The sequence below is a fragment of the Uloborus diversus genome, chromosome 5 (assembly GCF_026930045.1).
Source record: "Uloborus diversus isolate 005 chromosome 5, Udiv.v.3.1, whole genome shotgun sequence".
In the NCBI taxonomy this organism is placed as follows: domain Eukaryota; kingdom Metazoa; phylum Arthropoda; class Arachnida; order Araneae; family Uloboridae; genus Uloborus; species Uloborus diversus.
In genome coordinates this window covers 76,436,932-76,458,339 of record NC_072735.1, presented here as the reverse complement: position 1 = coordinate 76,458,339, position 21,408 = coordinate 76,436,932, and the positions used below count along the sequence as shown (strand labels likewise).

Here is a 21,408-nt window from a genome sequence, read left to right as displayed (position 1 = left end):
TTGTTGTTACAAGAATAACAAGTATAATAAAGAAAGTATAAGAAGTAATGTAGTTTTACTTAATAGCAAATAATTGACATATTTATGTAAAACAAATCGAAACCTATTAACAACCAGTCATATTGAGCTATTCTCTATTATTAGTCTTACTTTCTTCAACAAATAATTGGCAGAAAATAAGAGTACATAGTTAATTTTGCAAAGCAAAAAATTTTTTTATTTCTTCATTTAATCAATTTTCCCTGATTTTTTTTTTTTTTTAAAAATTCCCTGATTAAGAAAGTTCCTGGACTTTTCCCTGATCTGTCGCCACCTTGTTTTAGCTGTTTTAAAGATTATGTATTAAGCATTAGTTTTAATTCAAATAAAAAGTTATTTAAATGTGTAACATCAATAATTCCAGTACTTGTGTTTATTGAGTTTAACTGCATGAAAGAAGTCCCCCTTCCCGTGCATGCAAATCAGGGTTGGCGAGTTTCTGCCAAGGTGGTTAAAACCACTGGTAGAAACCGGTTAAAACCGGTATGGCAAAAACCACTTTCTGCCACATTTGTGGCAGGAACTGGCAAAAACTCACAAAATGAAAAATTAATTCTTGATATACAACAGAACATGCATGGAAAAAATTAATTGTTAATCAAAGCACTGTAATTTTATTACAAAATTATCACAATTCAAAATCAAATGTTTCATTGTTTGAACTCTGCAATTGCTTCTTAGAAAAGGTGGTTTCAAAAATCTAAACAGGTTCTCAATTTAATATGCATCAATGAGAAACTTGAGAATATTCTTGAAATAGAAGAGCTAGCATCAAGGAGCAAGCAATGTCGTGAAACTTTCATCTATTGTATAACTGGTCCACCATGTAGTAACTGGGGTTGTGGTAAAAGTTTGACTGGAAAAATAAGTGTTGAGAAATGGTGACAATTTGTTTTGCAAAGCTGTGACATTAGGCACAAAATCTAGGCAAGTAAAATTCGGAAACTTTCTTCTTGAAGCACAGGACATGATAATTTCAATCGCAAACAATTTAGAGGAAGCAGATAAGTGAGAAAATTACAATCAGTAACTCTTCTTTCCTAAGCACATCCCTATGATTTTTTATCCCTTGTTAAATTAATCCAAATACTATGAGCCTCTACAATTGAAAAGTTCCCTTTCTGAACTAAATCAAAGGTACTAGCATTGGATGTTTTTTTTTTAAATGATGAAATGATGTTTAATTTTTTAGTTCACCTAAACAAATATCATTTACAAATTACTTCAGTTATTAAAGACACTTTTAAGTTTGTGCCAGTTTCTCCCGGTTTTTACCGGTTATAACCAGTTTCTGCCACTGGCACGGCAAAAACTAGTTTCTGCCGGCAGAAAGCCAACCCTGATGCAAATACACTATCAATTGCTGAGAACTCACTTTGAAGTTTCCTCCTTCTGTTTACGTGATTGGGCCCACCTCAACTGTTTTAGTTGATGACGCAGTGGACGTGTTTTATCTGCATTTTCATCAACAGCGTATCTTAAAACATCAGTAGCCAGCAATTGATTCATAAGTAGATGAAGTATCTTACACCGGTCCTCTGAAAAATTTTAAAAATAAAAAATTTCAAGTAATAATACCTTTAACATTTTTTCAAAAATTACAATAAGATGCTGCACTCACCACTACTTAATTCAAAAACACTGGTTTTTCCAAGCTTTTTCAATAACTCTGGTTCTTCTAATTTAAAGTACAATCCAGGGTCTTCACTAAAAGAACAGACACCTTGCCAATTAACACGTCTTTTAGCACCAGAAGACAAAATGTGAAGTCTTAAAACCTCTGTGATGGAAAAGGAGTCTAAAGGAATGTTTCTTAAGATAGTGCCTGCAAAGAAAAGAAAAATCTTAATATTCTGAGCACCAAATTGATGCACCTTATTTTTACATGCTTTTAATTTTGTTATGAAAAGAACACCATTGCTAAATTATAATCAATGTTCTATTAATGTTACCACCTTATAATTTTTTAAATTATATTTCCACCAAGCTGCCAATGTAAAAAATGAGACTCATTAAAGTTTGTTAGATACTGATTAATGAATAATAACCTTTGTAGTAAAAAGTAAATTAAAAATTATAATAGCAATTTTGCAACCAATTTCAATGACTTTCCATTTTGTGCATTAATGATTGTTTGTTACTTTACTTATACACTAATAAATGTTACAAAAAATCATTAATGTAATACATTTAAAATTAAGTTGTATGTAAGGTCTGCATAGCATAACTGCCAATATTGAAAGAAAAAAAAAGAAATAGGGAGACTGCATGAATAAGTTAAGCAACAAAAGTAGCGAAAAAGTTGGCATGTAAAAGGGGTTTCAAAAATGTGAGTAGGGATTTTTACAATCGACTACCACTTTTACTTTAAAAAATAATAATAAAATAAAGATTAATTTAAGGTTGAAACAAAGAGGCATAAGTTTATGCTTTTAGTGATAATATTCACAGCAGCAGGCAAAAATTTAAGAAGTTCAGAGAAAAATTAGGAACGTTTAACAACATTGTTTGGCAAAAAGAAGTTATAAAAAGAACGGATATGAAAATGTTTAAAGATTGATCAGACATATTTTCAATTTTCACGCTCCATGCTCATGTATAAGAAGGTTTCATTTATCTGACAGTGATCGTATCACAGCAGTGTTTTTCCTGAAATTCAAATCATAAAAAAAAGAAAAAAAAAAACATTTTTTTGAATTTTGACATTTTGAATTCGAATTATGTTTTTCGCAATCACGAGTGTGTGTATGTAGGTGTGTGTGTTTGTGTGTGGGGGTATGTGTATGTGTGTGTAGGCATGTGTGTTTGTGAGCTGGCATAAGTGTGTGGGTAGTTGTGTGTATGAATGTGTGTGGGGGGTATGTGTATGTAGGCATATGTGTTTGTGTCTGTGTGCAGGCATGAATGTGTGGGTAGTTGTGTGTATGTGTGTGTGTGTAGGTGTATGTGTGCGTGTGTACCTGCGTGTATGTATGCGCGTGTGTGTAGGAAGGACATGGATGCAACCTGGAGATGGCTTTCGCTAAAGGAACAGCATCGTGAGGACCCGGTCGACGGTGATGCTGCGGAGGGTGGCGGGGGAAAAATAAAATTTAAGGACGCCAAAAACAGTCAAATGAAAGCAATAAGCAATCGTGATTGCTCAAAAAAAAAAAAAAAAAAATTCTTTTATTGTTTCAATCAATATTTAAGAGGTATTTAGTTTATTAGGGAGTGCGGGAGAAGGCATCAAAATTTGGGAGACAGAGTTCTCAGAGGTAGATGCAAAAATTTTATTTTTTGGGTTCCGATTTTATGAAAAAAAAATCTTGAATCTCCTTTTTTTCCAGGAAAAAAGTTATATCAGATAAAAGTTTAAATGTATGTAACAGTTAAAAATTTAAATTTTTCCCCAGAAAAATTTCCAATATGATACATAATGAAATTCATTCAATCACAAAAAGTATTGAAAAAAGTATTTACTCATAAATTAATTCCCAGACTAAAATACAGGGTTGGTATAAAAACCGTTTTTTTTAAAGCCCCCCCCCCCCTAAATTTTGAGCAATCACGATTGCTCATTGCTTTTATTTGACTGTTTTGAGATCCTATCATTTTATTTTCCCGCCAGCACCCTCTGCAGCATCACCGTCGACCGGTCGCATCACGATGATGCTCCTCTAGCAAAAACCAACTTCAGGTTGCATCCATATCCTACACTTACACGCATGCATACACACAACCACCCACACACTCATGCCTGCACACAGACACAAACACATATGCCTACACTCATACACATCCCCCCCCCCCACACAACTACTCACACACACAGACATAAATACACATGCCTACACGCACATCCCTCCCCCCCCCCCCCACATAAACACACAGTTGTGATTGCGAAAAACATAATTTGAATTCAAGAGGTCAAAATTCAAAAAAAAAATTTTTTTGTTTAAACCAGGTTTTTTTTTTAGTTTTTATTACTACAGTCGAGTCTCCATATAACGAAGTCGCAAGGGACCTTTGAAAAGGTTCGTTATATAGAAACTTCGCTATATAGAATGTAGTAAATTTTTATGGTTAATTTTTCATGTACATTAAGTTAAATCCCATTTTTTTAAGGTTATATACATGAAAACACGAAAAATATTGAGTATTTTGAAGTTAATTTAACATAAGTAACAAATTAAAAAATAAAACTAAATGAATTAATTAACTAAAATTTAATTAGGAATGCCACTTGCATCTGTTGCACAATTGGTGAATTTTAGTAAATTTTTACATAAATAGGTTAAAGAAATCATACCTAAATTTCGTCAACGACAGTAGTTTTGCATTGAAAATAGTCCGTGATTTTTTGCTGCACTTTTGAAACACATTTTTCGTAAAATTCTTCACAAGAAAGAAGTGATTTAAACACTTCTTCTGGAACATCTTCTTGGTATTGCAATCCACAACGAATGGTGTCAAAAGCTTTTCTGATCTCATATGTGGATGGTTTCGATGGGTAGTATATTTCCGTATCTTGATCTTCATCCTCATCATTGTCATCATTACTCATTACAATCGAGTCCAGAATTTCTTCTTCCGTCAAATGACCAGTAGTTGACAAACCATCATCAATTGTTAAAAAATCTTCTAAACTGACATCATCTGTAAAACTATTCTTCTCACGGTAACCGTCCCAAATTTCTGTAACATCTGGTTTACTGTCCACGTGAGACTCCTGTTCTTGTTCTCCTGATGAAAATTCCTTCGCAAATCCAGCTTTTCTAAATGAATTGGAAATTGTTGTGACTTTCACATCAGATTGCCAAGCTTTAGACAATTCTGAAATGCAAGTCTTTAAGTCTACATATGTTTTAGAAAACTGTTGGTTTTCTTCAACACAGGCAATCATTTTTCGCAAAATTCGCTTTCGGTAGTAGACTTTTAAATTTTTAATTATCCCCTGATCCATCGGTTGCAATTTCGAGGTAGTGTTTGGAGGAAGAAAGATAAGTTTTATGTTCTTCACTTTGGATTTCACTTCAGGTGGATGTGATGGGCAATTGTCTACAAATAATGCAATCTTTCTTTTTTCTTTCCCAAACTTTTTGTCCAAGTCCAATAACCACTTCTCAAAAATTTCGCCTGTCATCCAAGCTTTTCTACTGTTCTGATAGTTCACTTCTAAGGATTTGATGCCTTTGAAACATCTAGGGTTTTTACTCTTCCCAATAACTAGCAACTTCAGCTTTTCTTCCCCTGTCATATTTGAAGTAACCAGTACTGTAATTCTGTCTTTGCTACGTTTTCCACCAAAACACTTGTCTCCTTTAAAAGTAAGAGTTTTATCAGGGAGACATTTGAAAAAGAGTCCCATTTCATCGCAATTAAACACGTCTTTTGGCTGGTACTCTTTTAATACCGGTTTTAACATTTCATTTTTCCACTGCTCACAACTTTCATCCGACACATCAACACTTTCTCCTGAAACTACTTTGTGCACCAACATGTGACGTTTTTTAAATTTGTCCAACTATCCAACACTTGCTTGGAATTCCGAGTAGCCTAATGCGTTGGCAAACTGCAATGCCTTTTCGTTAATTAGCGAACCTGACAAAGGTAAGTTCTGATCACGCACGGAATGAATCCATTTTAAAACTGCTTGATCGACGTCGCAATACACGCACAATCGTACTCGTTTTGCATTGGAATTCCCTACTTCACCAGCTTTACTTAAAATGGAATCCTTTTTTTTTAGTATAGTGGATACACTGCTAGCAGGAATGCCATATTTTGCGGCTACATCTTTCTTCTTGATGCCGCTTTCAACATCATTGAGAAGTGAAATTTTTTCTTTTATGGTTAAACACTTTCTCTTCGACATTTTGAGCAACGCAGCACGTTGCAGAGCAAGATGAAAATGAGCGAAATGTGCACGTCAGTTCAAGAGTGAGAATCCATCACACCACATCCGGTCAACACATTTCCAAGAAACCTCACCCCCTCTGGGAATTCTTCCCTCCTCCTTTCAAGTCTCTCTCCTTCCATCGACACAAGTGACAAAAAGAAAGGAATGTTGAAAGACAAGATAAGAAAGTTGTAGTATGAGTAATCTTCGACAAAAGCACCAGAAGAAAGACTTCTATTTTCGGAAACATCGTCTTTCTCCCACATAAAAACTTCGCAATAGAGAAATTTGGCCATTTGATACTCGTTAAAGAGAGACAGATTTGCATGCTTTTTTATTGAAACTTTCTGTGTCACCAAACATGCTTCGTTATATAGAGAACTTCGCTAAATAGAGTGTTCGCTATACGGAGACTCGACTGTATTTGTAAGAAAAAAAAAAATATTTTAGGAAAACCATCAAGATTTCATGCATTGAGTGTTAAGGAATGTTTAATATACATATTTGTACCTAATTTCTTTGTAAGCAATTAAACAAACAATTAAGAATTTCCCCTATTACCAGTTTCCCCTATGAATTATGCTTGAAATAATTGGGTAGTAAGTAATACAATACATGGCACATATTGTTCTTAAAGCATAACATTTATTTCTCAAATTTTAATTCAAAAAAAAAATTATGAAAATGGGGATAACTGCAGAAAATAATTTGTTAACTAAAGGGTTATTTTTTAGTTTTTTTAGCATACATTATTGAAGTAAGTGAGAGGCAAATTGAAGAAAAAGAACTAAAATCTCTTTTCCTCAAGACTATGGTTTTCTTTTTATTGCTTTTCATTTGCTATTCCTACTAACATCCCATTTTACACAAATTTTCTGCCTTAGACCATTTTTACAAGTTTTTTCCTATATAAATTTAAATTTTGAAAGAGATGCAGCTATTTCTAGTTCCCAAGTCTTCAAACAGGGTTGAGGGAACCAGAGTTCAATTCTGGTTGCATCACTCAATAATATCAATTTTTCATATTTTTTAGAGAAAATTATCTTTTTTAAATAACATTTGAATTTATAGTATTGAAAATAAGAACGTAAATTTTAGAATTAGGTTTGTTTGTGTTTCGGACAAAACATTGATAGAGGGCGCTGAAGTCAACTAGCGCGTAAGAGAGACTATAAACTTTCAGTCATGTGCTTTCCGATGTCTGTGTGGGCACGCTGAGACCGCTTGGTCTTGATATAAATCGAATCATGTAGTCTTAAGTCTCCAATTAAACTCGAAAGAAATTAAATTCGTGTAATCATTCTCGAAGTCCATTCGATGTGCCAAATACTTCCTTTCCAGGCCGGTACAAGATGTCTCAAACGGGAATAAATTCAGGTAAGCGCAAATCTTGGTTCAATCTCATTTCAATCAGTTTCTTTGATCTGAATAATTCTTTAATTCGAATCTTACATAAATCCCAGTACAGATTATGGTCCGTCGCAGTCCGGAGAGCTTTCGAGGGTAATTAAGCTAATTAAAAAGTAGAAATCAATCAAAAAATTGCGAAAATCTAATTCATTTCGTTTTGATTTCGTTGTGCGTAGCGGATTCATCTGGTTTTCCCCCCTCATGGCCCCTGGCGCCATGTGTTATGTTTTACAGTCTGTCTAGGATTCTAAGCGTTGTTTATGGTTTTTTCATTCATGAGTAGTGAGTGGCGAAACTTAAAATTCTTTTCCTTGCGGAATATTTTTTCTTTATTTTGGTGTTGAAAAGTTAGATATTGCAACAGTAAGATTCTGAGCATTAATATGCCGAAATCAAAGAAGCAAAATCAGAGTGAAGCGGTGTCTAAATTCACATTTCTGTCGAAAGAATGTATTAGATACTGTAATAAAGTCGGAACTTTAATTTCGGAAAATGAAAACATTGCATTTCTAATGGGCAATTCAAATCGATTCCGTAAGCCTGTTGTAAATAGTACAATTGTAGAGAAAGGAAATATCTGTGTTGTGTGCAAACAAAATCATAAGTTATTCAAATGTCCAAAATTCAATAATATGCCCCTTGAGGATAGGTGGGGTGTCGTGCAAACTCACAAGTTGTGCGAAAATTGTTTGAGGGATAATCACAGTCAATCGGAGTGCAAACTTTCATACACATGTAAATGTTGCGCTTTGCGCCATCATACTTTGTTGCATAGGTATACTGTGGCTCCAGAGCCTGTCCATTCGGTATCAGCAGTGTCTAATAATGCGGGGCAAAACTCAATGTGTGTACTTTTGTCAACAGCATTAGTTAATGTGAAGGGTAGTTCGGGAGAGGTAATTCAGTGTAAATTATTGATTGATAATGCATCGCAAAATTCGTTAATCACTCGAAAATGTGCGGAACGCTTACAATTAAATTTTCAGAACACATCTCATCAGTTAATAGGGATTAATGGCCTTATGGCTGAAACTTCTCTTCATTCGACTACCTTTGAATTCTCCGCACACTTTTCTAAAAAATTTCTGAAAATTAATGCTTTCGTAGTAAATCAAATAACCTCACCTCTTCCGAATTTCCGTTTGAGAAAACATTCTTGGCCTCACCTGGAAGGGATTCAGTTGGCTGATCCCACATTCTATGACACATCAGAGATTGACATTTTGCTAGGGGCTGAGCTAGCCACACGTCTTATCATTGGCCCTCCTCTTCGAGGTCAGCACAGAACACCAGATGGCTTGCCAACAGAAATAGGATATGTGCTGGCAGGCAAAGTCGGACATTGCCACAGTGATCGGAAATCTGTGTCCCACCTTACTGTGTCATTAAATGAGACTTTACAAAAATTCTGGACCGTGGAGTCTGTGCCCATCCAAGAAATTCAAACTGAAGATGATGAACTCGCGGAAACATTGTTTAAAAAATCCGTTAAAAGAGATGAAAATGGAAGATATATTGTAAAGCTCCCAATAAAAGTAAATTCGAATCTAGGAGAAAGCAAAACCCAAGCGCATCAAAGGTTTCATCTCCTAGAAAAGAAACTCGATAGAAATCCCGCGTTAAAGGAACAATATGTCACATTCATGAAGGAGTATGAGAAACTTAATCATATGAGTGTCGTAAAATCAGAAGATGTCCATAAGGTCCCTCACTATTATTTGCCTCAACATGCTGTGGTTAATGAAAATAGCACCACCACGAAATTACGCGTAGTGTTCGATGCCTCAGCTAGAACCTCAAATCAAAATTCCCTAAATGACATTCTTCTTACTGGACCTAAACTTCAGACTCACATATTTTGTAATTTGATAACATTTCGTTCCTATCCCGTTGCTTTTGTGGCTGACATCGCCAAAATGTATCGTCAGATTCGTATTGCTGAGGAAGATCAAGATTATCAAAGAATAGTGTGGAGGAATAATCAAGATGAACCTCTAAAAATATTTCGTCTTAACACAGTGACATACGGTACGTCAGCAGCGCCATTCTTAGCTCTACGTACCCTCCATCAACTATGTGACGACGAAAAGGAAAATTTTCCAATTGCGTCAGAATTATCGCGTACTCATTTTTATGTCGACGACTTATTGTGCGGTGCTGCATCTGTTGGAGAAGCAAGATCCATAATACCCGAAATGATAAAATTCATGGAAAGTGGGGGTTTCCCTCTGCGCAAATGGTCATGCAATTACCCGGAGGTAATAGAGAATCTTCCTGATCACATGAGAGCTTCTACCGATACCCATTCCTTTCAAAATGACGTAAATCAGAAAGTCTTGGGTCTTGAATGGAATGGAACTAAAGACAGTCTTCGGGTTCGGGCAGTCCTTACAGAACATGTAAATTCTAAGCGTCAATTACTCTCCGTTATTGCTAAAACATACGATCCACTTGGTCTTATCGCACCTCCCACCATTAAACTGAAAATAATGTTGCAAGAGATTTGGAAAACTAAAATAGGTTGGGATGATTCTTTACCTCATTATCTGCTCGAAGAATGGCAAACCTTTCAGTCTCAAAGTTTCGTCTTACAGGATATCTCTGCACCTAGGTATTTGCAATGCGCTAAAGCCACAACAATTGAGCTACATGGTTTCTCCGATACTTCCACAAAGGCGTATGCAGCAGTGGTTTACATCCGTGCTATTTCTGAGACTGTGCGCGTATCTTTCGTGGCAGCAAAAACTCGAGTTGCACCAGTCCAGACATTGACTTTACCCCGTCTGGAGTTATGTGGAGCATTATTGCTCGCAGAACTGGTGAACACTATCAAAAAAACACTGTTACTCAGTAATGAGAAAACCTTTTTATGGTGTGACTCAACCATCACTTTAAGTTGGATAGCCAATCCACCCTCAAGCGGAAACCAATTTGTTCGTCATCGAGTTACAAAGATTTTATCCATGTCAAATGTTAAGTCCTGGAATTTCATTTCTTCCCGGGAGAACCCAGCCGACTGTGCAAGCAGGGGACTCTTTCCTAACCAATTGAAAGATCATAAGACTTGGCTTACGGGACCAACCTGGCTCCAAAATGCTTCAAATTGGGCAAGTCCGTCTACAATTCCAGATGTTGTTCGGAACGATTCACATATTGAGGAGGATCTTTTCCTGGCAACCACCGCATCTGAAGAGCAGAGCCTTCTTAAAAGATATTCTTCTTATAAGAAAACAATTACGGTTATTGGGTGGATTTTACGTTATTTCTACAATCTGAAGCACAAGGAAAGACTTTCAGGGACATTGACTGTTCCGGAGCTAGATCGGTCTTTGAAGTGCATTCTTCTACAAATTCAACAGGAGATTTTCAATACGGAGATTAACTGCCTGAGAAAAAACCGGGCTATTCCCACTTCAAGTCGACTTTTGAGATTAAATGTCTTCTTAGATGCCGAGGGGCTTCTTCGAGTTGGTGGTCGCCTGTCAAAGCATCCTACTCTGCTGTATGACCATAAGTACCCTATTATTCTTCCAAAGCAACATCACTTCACAAAATTAGTTGTTGAGCACTTTCATGAAGTCAGTTTGCATGGAGGAACTGAAATGGTTTTATCCTTAATTCGTCAACAATTCTGGATAATATATGGAAGATCAACAGTTAAAAAATTCCTTCGTATGTGTATAAGATGTTTCCGGTATTCTGCTAGACCGCCCACTCAACTAATGGGCGATTTACCCGCATCTAGAATTACACCTTCAAGGGCATTCGAAAACACTGGAGTTGACTTCGCTGGGCCAATTATAACAAAATGTCAGCATATTCGCAAGGCGAGCGAATTCAAATCATATATATATGCCTTCTTGTGTGCTTCAGCACCAAAGCCGTTCATTTAGAGTTAGTCTCCAGCTTGTCTGCTCAGGCATTTTTAGCAGCTTTTCGAAGGTTTGTGGCACGTCGGGGTCTACCAACTCATATGCATTCCGACAACGGGAAGAACTTCGTAGGTGCGGCGTCGTACCTAAAAGAACTCGTAAGAATGGTCAAAGACCCAATTGTGCAAGACTATTGTGCTTCGAGAAACGTGACGTGGCACTTCATCCCACCGTACGCGCCTAACTTCGGGGAACTATGGGAGTCTTCCATCAATTTAGCAAAGCGTCTTCTGGTAAAAATCACTCGAGGAGCACTTCTAAATTTCGAGGAGCTAAGTACTCTCCTCTGCAAGATAGAGACATATCTAAATTCACGCCCACTGACGTCTCTATCTACCAACGTTAACGATTTCCAAGCGCTTACCCCTGATCATTTTTTGATCGGGTCACCTCTATTGGAAATCCCAGAATCTGACTCCGCTAATAATCATCTTAGTTTTTATTCCAGATGGAGGTTGTTATTACAGCTAAAAGAGCAGTTCTGGAGAAGGTGGTCCAAGGATTATCTGCAGTCACTTCAACCCAGGACCCGGTGGACCAGAGCAGGACGTCAACTGCAGCTGGGACAAATGGTCTTGGTAGAAGACAAAGCTTCACCCCAAGGATTCATCCTAGGTCGAATCGCCAAAATATTTCCAGGGAAGGATGACATCGCCCGAGTGGTCAGCATCCGAACCGCCACAGGAGAGGTCACCAGAGCTGTAGGACGTATACGACTGCTGCCGATTAGTGACTGTGCCCCCCCGGAAGATGTTTCGGACAAAACATTGATAGAGGGCTCTGAAGTCAACTAGCGCGTAAGAGAGATTATAAACTTTCAGTCATGTGCTTTCTGATGTCTGTGTGGGCACGCTGAGACCGCTTGGTCTTGATATAAATCGAATCATGTAGTCTTAAGTCTCCAATTAAACTCGAAAGAAATTAAATTCGTGTAATCATTCTCGAAGTCCATTCGATGTGCCAAATACTTCCTTTCCAGGCCGGTACAAGATGTCTCAGGTAAGCGCAAATCTTGGTTCAAACTCATTTCAATCAGTTTCTTTGATCTGAATAATTCTTTAATTCGAATCTTACATAAATCCCAGTACAGTTTGTAAAGTAAAAGTTTACAACAGAGTGAAAAATAAACATTTGATGATCCTTTTTTCTTGCACTGGAATTCAAAATTTAGTTTAAAAACTTCATAATACTATTTCAGGATCAAAAGAACAACTTGAAGTTGCTTCATTTATTCATGAAATTACAAAACATTTTACAGGTTGTAAAGCCTAAACCATTAGCTTTTTTAAAAATGCATAATAAAAGTAACCATGCCAAGTTTCAATACAATCCGAGATTGTAGGAGTTAGACCAGTTTTTTGACTGATTTTTGCATTTATTCTAAAATAAATTTAAGAAATAAAAATATTATTGAAATAATGAATAAAATAAGCAGATATAAAGTAACACATAGTGAAAAGGCTTCCAACATTAAAAATTATTGAAATATTTGCAGGATGCCTCAACAAATCTCAAACAAGGCATGCAATTTTCGGCGAAACACGTGTTTGACATCGTTCCAAACATACGTTTTCGGCAGATATCGCGGAGAATGAAGGTTTGAGGGGGGGGGGGAGGAAATAGAAAAAATAAGAAAATGAGGACTGAACTTAATACAGTTTTTAAAAAATTTAAGGAAATTTTCAGAAAATTAAGGACTTTTTAAGGGTTTTTGAGGGACCTTGATTTTGCTTGATGAAATTAAGGGTTTTTTAACCCATTAAGCGCCGCTATATGAACCACATTGGAAATACTTAAGTTTTCATGTGTTGGATGTTCAATGCACATCTCTAATCATATGTAGCTGAAATTTTGCAAACATATTTATTAGGTTAGGAGATATGGTATGGTCCCAAAATGGGAGACTTGGCGTTTAATGGGGATAACATACATATCCCTGTCACTATGTTGATACTTGAATAATTTCTTGCTAAATCCAATTAGAAAGCCCTAAAATCCTTTTTATGTAATGAATATAGCTAGTTATTGGTACTTTAAGTGCATATTTAACATATTCAAGCTTTAAAATGTAGAACTTCTTAAGTTTTCATGAGATCCAAAGCTATAAATTGTGGGCCCCCTTGCAACAAAAGCTGTGGAGGCCAGACCCAGGGACTAGCAGTGTACATTTACAACGTTAATAAGCATTAGTATGGTAGTTATTTTCAATTTTTTGAGCCGTTCGGCCCCTTAAGGACATCTCCCCCCCCCCTGCTCTGCCCGTACCTCACTTCCCAGGTCTGGTTTACATTCTTGTTTCATTCCTTCTTCTTATACATTTTTGTTCAAAACGGAACTTTTCCTACACATTTTACTACCTTTAAGCAAAAAGCCTTAGGATTTTCATACACAAAAAGAGAAGAGGTAGGTTTTTTTATTAACCATGTCGGGGATTGAGCGAGTAAATGGCAATGACCTGAAGCACTATATAAAATGGCTTTTATAAAATGGAACTAAGATTTTTTTGGACTCCATGACGGTGTATTTGTGTCATTATAGGCAAGGGTTTTTTTTACAGTTAACATTTCGACTGCTTCATAACATGTTTGGTGACACGTTTATGCATCATCATAATGTTTTTAGAAATAAATGTCCGGCATGCTTGACACTGCGGAATTATCAACGGTTATAGCTTCTCAGATTTCATCCAACAAATGACGATAAATTGAAAAAGTGTAAATTGAGACAGTTATCGCATTATCTGTGATCTAAGCAACTATCTGAACAGAATTTGGCAATTCACTAACAAGTGATACTGCACTCATCTTCTTGTTTTAAGCTTAAATGTATTATTGAAATATTGTTTGAAGCTTGTCAAAAAAAAAAAAAAAAAAGTGAAGAAATTTCTGTATTGAAATTCAATCTCCCTTATTGAAGGGGGAGCCCTCAAGGGGGATTGGAGGGAAATATTTTTATGGGGGGAGGAATAGTTTTAAAGGGAATTTTGATCTTTTACAAAAATCTCTTTCGTGATCTGTAGAAATTCAGAGAGATGCGTCATCTTCCTTAGGGAGGATTCCCTGTTATTCCAGAACTTTTTTCTAAATGAGTGGAATGTCACTTGTTTTGACAAAAGCGCCTGCTCTTGACCTTGAACAACAAAAGAGTGTTTACAGTGAGAAAATACAAAGGGAGCTGTGGCTTCGACAGGAAAAAAGGGGAGAGTTCATTCATGCAGAATGGGTTAGGCATGACTAGCTCTGCTAATCAGAACAAGCCAAGTCTCCCATTTTGGGACTTCAGTAAATAAAGTCCAATAAAACTCCTTTAAATTGTTTTCCTTGGCCCCTGTTTGTTGTGACTTGAAAAAAGCTCTATTGAGCTTCATATTCCATGTTTCGAATTTCCTACATTTGCATTAATTATTTTTAGGGAATTTTTTTCCCGTGTAATGCAAAAACAAGAAATTTTTGCAAAATGTAAATTTTTTTTTAAAAAAAGAATTTACATTCCAAACCTTTTTGAAAAAATTAGGAATAAAGTTTGGTTCACTATCATTCATTCTAAAAAATTTAAAAATGATAGCTTAATTACTTGATGAAGAAAAAAATATTAATCGAAGGTTCCCAAATTGGGAGACTTGGCGCTTAATGGGTTAAGGAAGTACGAACCCTGTAATAGGAAAGCTACATAGATTTAAAAATAAAAAACTATTAAACTAAAAAAAACTATTTAGCAAATATGTAATTTATCTATAAAACTTTGCTAGTTACTTGGCATTAATCAGATTTCTCTTTGCAATAATATGTAAAATTTATAAAAACACTAGCTGTACCCGACACGCATTGCTATGCCAACAAAAAAATATATCACAATACTGATTTTCATGACAATCGGTTGAAAGGGGCAGAAGTTGCTACTCTACAGTGCCACCTGGTGGCGAGTGGCTTCAATGAGCATATTATGCACCTTCTCCGTGGAAAAATACATGTATATAGCAATTTTCAAAATAATCGGTCCAGGTATCAAGTGAAGCCGTGACTGGACTCAAATTTTGTACTCACGAAGTTTGCAAGATCAATCAATCGCTAAAAATATCAAATAGAAAAAGTTTTAAATCCCCCTGTTGCATGAAAAGCCATAAAACAATAAAGAAAGAATTTATTTGTTCAAACTCAAGAAAAATGGCAACAGCTAACTTCTTATCAATGAGATCTTTCACGCGAATTAATTTCTGCAGCCGATAATTTTATTCGAATTTATCCAATGGATTGCGACTTAAATTGGAATAAAAAAGGAACTATCGATCGAATTTTTTTTGAACTGGTCTATAAAAATTCCCAGTACCAAAAATAACAAATGGTGAAAGTTTTAGCAAAATCTGCTAGGTAGTTTTTGAGTTCATGGATGACATACAGATAAACATTCATTTATATATACATAGATTTGGGGGAAAACAATGAAATTTTTCAAAAAAACATTTTTGAAGAAAAAAAACCACTTGGCTTAAACCATGGTTTAACCAAACAACCCTGGTAAAATTATTTTCAGATTTGTGCTAATAATGGTATAATAAATTTATTGGCAAAGAGGGACTATTAAGAGTTTTGAAATGAATAAATTATCAGAACAAATATCAAAACTAGTCATCTTAAGCTTGCCTTTTTCAAAATTACTGCAATCCTCTCAAATGATTGAAATGAAATATTAGTAGCAGAGCTTGGTTAAAAAAAAAAGTTGGATTTTTTAAAATTTAAATCTTTTTTTTTTTAATCTTCAAAAAAATTGGGAGATTAATTACTTTACATTTATAAACATAGTATATTTCAGACAACAGATGAAAATGTAACTTTTTAGCTATTTTTATTTCATGGCTGTAGTTAATTTTTCAATAAGTAGACCAGTTTTAAACCAAATGTATAATTTAAATTAAACATTTACCTCTTCCCCCCAGCAGCTACAACCATCAATCCTTCAACTAAAATTCTAGGAAATAGTGGTACCAAAGTGGTACCACTGGTACTACCACTATTTCCTAAAACTTATAATTCTCACATGTTTTGGAAGAAAAATTCTTAAAATTTAGCAGCTTTCTATGTTTATCAGTTTAGTCAACAAAAGTTCTGAAATGGATTCAATTGTTCAATTGGAATGATGAAGGCAAAAAACAGTGATAATAAAGCAATCTGAATTAATGAATCTTTTGAACACTCTTAAAATTAGGATAAGTTCTCTAAATTTTGAATAAATTTTGAAGATTTATAAGTATGTTATGCTTAAAGATGAGGTTTCTATCATCATGTATGCTTTTAGCGTAAAATTATATGTTGAACAATTACTTTTCCTAACTATATAAGTTATGGTGTTATAAGAAAAACTGCAAATTTTTATTTTGTTCTGAACTAATTTTGGAGTAAAAGCAATATTGTAAAAATTATCGTTCGGTCTACATTGTGTGGACTTTACGTTCTTTTTTGCACTGATGAAGGGGCTTGCATATGACAGCCCCAAAACAGCTGTTTGCTGAGTTTTTATACTTTATACACGTTGATGTCATTTTTACTCAAAATCAATATTGCAAGAGTCTGAAAATTTATTACACACACAGAAACAGGGATGTATGAAGTTTTGCCAGTTGAAATTAAGACTGTAGTATAATAAAATTTAGAGCAACACATTTTAAAAATGTAAAATTAATTTCTAAAAATAAAATCAACTGATTTTAATCACGTTTTAAATGAAGCCAATTTAAAGCAATAAACCCTGATTAGTAGGATGTAAAAAGACTGTAAACTCACACAGTCATTTGAAAAAGTTAGATCTAAAATTAATAACTATTATTTCCAATCATTTTTGAAATCAATGATTTTCTTGACTTTCCAGTGTGTGGATTCTTGACCATACAAATTCTGAATGGCTTCAAATAGAATCATCCAGAAATTTAAAGTCTTTTAGAATTGGGAATAAATATTTAAAAAATATCTCACCATGATATTTTTTAGGCCATTTGGAAACAGCTATAGCAAGTTTTGTAGCTTTACTCACATCTAAATTATCCAAACCTGAAACAAAAAATTAATTTGCTGTTTAAAGAAAAAAAAAATTATTTGATAGCAAACATGAAGTAACAGATTTGTGATTAGCGTCATTATGAAAGTAGCATCATGCACTTCAGGGGTTCTGAAACTAGGTGCCATAGAGAGAGCAGAAGGGTTCCGTGAAGTAACCATGTTATCCATATAGTATATGCATACCTGCCAACATGTCTACTTGGAAAACCTTACAATCTCCCGTTCAAAACCTTACAATGATTCAAAATTACAATAACACTCTAATTTCCTTTACATTTTTATTACATTACAAGAAACATAACTGTACTAGAAAACATAGAAGGCCATTGAAAACTAAAAATAGAAATGTTCAAAAATTTACAATATCTTGATGAGGTACTGGGGTACCTAATTTTGGTCCAACCTCATACTGCAAATTAAAAAAAAAAAAAAATTACTCTGCCTCCAAAATGTTTATACGTAGCAGATTTAGCCAACAAAGCTTATTGTTTATTTTTGGACTTCATGATACCAATTTTTGAAAAAACAAATGTAATATTGCAGTCTGCAGAACCGAAAATTCATATTTTGAATTCTTTATTGTTAGAAATGTTTAAAGATATTTTATGCAAATTTGTTCAGCCATTTGTTCTCAAAAGTTGTGTATGTATAACTGATGTGAAGTATGCTGAGAGATGCAACCAGAAAAATGACCAAGATTTGTTAATTGGTAGTGCTACCTTAAAAGTAGTCAATAAATTAGAAAGTAAGGAAAAACAGCAATTTTATTCTGATGTTAGACAGTACTTTTCTGCATGCTGCAATTATATCAGACTCAAGTTTCCTGTTAATAGCGATGTATTAATGCATGCTGAAGTTGCGGACATTGACAAAATTTCCCAAAAGTCTTTCATGGATGTGCATTATTTTTTGTTTTAGTCCGACCACATACAAATTTTTTAGCAATTTCACATTTAGGAAACATTTTTTTAAAGAGTTGCCCTGCATGATCAGCTATTGCTATAGGCAGATTATGCTCTAATATGAAACTGGTGAAGAGGCACTCCGCGCGTATGACATCACTTCCCGCAGCGTCGTCCACACGATTAAAGAATGTCCCGAGTCTCTGAGATTTTTCTTTAATTGCCATATAATCTTGGTGCTTTTTAGTTGCAACATGGTCCTTAATATCACTTTTGCCACCATGCGCAATTTTTATATCGCAACTGCAAATGGTACAGAGCGCAAATGAGGGCCCTTTCCTTGACTGTTTTATTCAGGGGATTTCTTGTGCATAGGATTCCAGAAACACTTGATTATAACTTTTTCCTTTTTTCTTTTCCATTTCACGGCAGTGACGATTATTCAATCCAGAAAGAAAGAACACTGTTACGGAAGCAAAATCCAAAAATAAATTCACACCAGGCGAGCAACGCCGATTACGCTATTGCTGCACGTCTTTCTAGCCGGCAGGAGTGGATACTCAACGAGTTGCTAAAAATCACGATCGACGCATGGAGGCGGGCTTAACAACTTCCCTCGAGGCTAGGAGAAAAGTGTTAAATGGTACGTTGAAATTGCGCATTTCTTCTTCGCGTAAAGGCTCGGGTTTGGAAGCTCAGCATACTTGCCAACCTTCGAAGGTAAAAAAACAGGAGATTTTACTAGCGGTATATAGGTGATTCACCATCGACATATCCTCGCTACAGAATTATTAAATTATGCTTCTAAATAACATGAATACTAAATTTAAAGTGAAATGGGGATTTTTTGCAGATGTAAGCAAATTGTAGCAGCAAGAAAAATATATTGCTAAGGAAAAACTAAATAATAAGGAGAGAATTTGCTTAGTCTCTACCAGAAAAGTAGCTACAAAAATTTAATTACTAAAATCCGAAAAAAAAAGGAAATCAATATATAACGAAAATACAATATAAAATAAGTTAACTTAAAATAACTTCAAACATTCAAAATAATTGAAATAATTTCAAGATGCAAAAAGATTGAAATCTGATGCAATTTTTGGCAAAGCACGTGCATCGTTGAACATGCAATGTGGAAAGCTTCTAAAAAATTAATTTTTACTAAATGAGTTATTAATTGGAAAAATTCTTATTCCCTGACATTGGTAGACTAGAAAAAGGCGCCATCTATTGAGAAGAAAATGAAACTTTTTGATGATTGACTGAAAAAACTGCAAAAACGAAAGAAAATCGTAAAAAACGGGAAATCGGGAGATGAAAGCAAAAAACAGGAGTCTCCCGTTAAAAACAGTAGAGTTGGCAAGTATGGCTCAGTGATCACCATGCGTAAAAGCATTGCGCGGTGGCTCAAGTCGATTGTAGATAGATGGGCTTGAGCGCGTTCGATTGTTTGAACGAAAGTTTTGCATTTTTAGGTTTTGAGGGAAATTTTACGCAAAACCGTACAATTTTAGTACAGAACCTTACAACCGTACAATTTGTACCAAAACCGTACAATGTACGGCCAAACCGTACAAGTTGGCAGGTATGTATATGTTAGGTGGGTTTGCCAAATAAGGTCATATGGACCAATAAAGCCTTCTCTCATTGTTGACATAGCATTGTAAAGATTTGTAAGATGGTGATTTCAGCCGGTGTGAAGCCAGACTGATGATGAAGCGTTTCCTACCAGCAGTTTTTACTACCTAATCTAATTTTGCTGTAATGTTTTGCTTCTACATGGTTCACTGCAGTATAAAAAAATGTTTATTGTTCTTCTAGCTTAATTTATGCAGTTGACGATTTCGCAAAAATAAATGTCGCTGTGTATAGCAATTATTTTTTTCCTATGATTTGATAACCTCGAAAAGTGGTTTGTTAACTCTAACCCGTTAGGGAGGAATTACGCATGTTAGCGTCAGTGGCGGCTACTCGTCCTGTTCGAATCACGCTTATTTGCATTACAGCATATGCTACTCAAGGATTTGAACGACGCTCGTGTGCGGCTTGGTTTTGAAAAGAAATGTTTATTATCAGATAGCATTACTTATCCATGTTGTGTCCAAATGATTGCTCTCGAACATTAGTATTTCTCTCTCTTACGTCAGAAAGGGGTCCCTCAAGTGTCTGTGATTTATTGGATTTCATGAAAGAAAATATAAAAGTGGTAAAGCAAGTAAGAAGGGAAATGCATACTCATTTTGAAGTGGCTGTTTCTAGTTTCAATTCCGTTTATAATGGGATTTCATGAGAGATATTTTAGCAAGATGTTTTACTTTTAGATTCATTTGTGTGCCCATGGCGAACACGTTATCTTTCTGAGGAGGAAATATCTAAATTTATGACTGATCCATTTATGGAACTTTTGGACTACAGTGAAACAACTATAAATTATTGGAGTTTTTCATACACTAGTTACTTTCCATAATTATACACTGAAAATGAAGGCAAGGAACTTTGATGGAGATGTGTAGTTTGCTCAAAGCACAATAAAAGACCTAACACTACCTATGAGTGTAAAATGCGCAATGCTCCGTGCTTTGAAAATTTTATCCGGCTTTTAAGTATTAATTTTTACAACATTCTTCAAGTATTTCCTAATATTAAGTATTTTTCCTCTTTTGTACAAAATATATTGTTTAATTTTGGTACTTTTAGTTATAGTAAAAAACACTGTATTTTGCATTTTTATTGTTAAATATCAATTATTTTCATCATTTTTTTTTTGTTATGATTGAATGATACATTTTATCATATATTATAAAATGGTTTCATTTCTACGTTAAGTGTACATTTTATCCATGATTATGTAACAAGTACTTTCCGAAATTGCATATTAGGCTTAGCGGGAGAAATTGCCCCGGCCTGTATGCACAGTTCGCATGTAACTGCTGCCGCCCTGAGAGAGCGCTATCTTCTGCGGACTGCCGTCACGAACGGGTTAAAGTCATGGTTAGACTTCTTAGCACTACAGTGTCCTTATAATATGACACCGGAGTATCGGGTTGTCTGGTTGCGCCCAATATGACGCTGGATTTTTTTTCTTTCCATCGAAGTAAACACGGAATTTATGACAATGTTTTTGGGGTTATACAACGTGGTTTAATGTACTATATTGAAGACTATCAATTCTTTTTAGTTTGATAGTACTTTTT

General features: G+C 35.1%; 1 protein-coding gene across 4 annotated transcripts in view; it reads right to left on the bottom strand.

Annotated features, from left to right (window-relative positions):
• Window positions 1-21,408, bottom strand: part of LOC129223343 (bromodomain adjacent to zinc finger domain protein 1A-like) — a 142,800-nt gene that overhangs the window by 58,534 nt on the left and 62,858 nt on the right. For all 4 annotated transcript variants that reach the window (XM_054857912.1, XM_054857910.1, XM_054857909.1 and 1 more), the window contains 3 exons: window positions 17,229-17,303; window positions 1,661-1,864; window positions 1,415-1,577 (listed from right to left, as the gene is read on the bottom strand). In XM_054857912.1, the coding sequence (XP_054713887.1) occupies window positions 1,415-1,577; window positions 1,661-1,864; window positions 17,229-17,303 (442 nt within the window). The remainder of the gene's footprint in view (window positions 1-1,414; window positions 1,578-1,660; window positions 1,865-17,228; window positions 17,304-21,408) is intronic.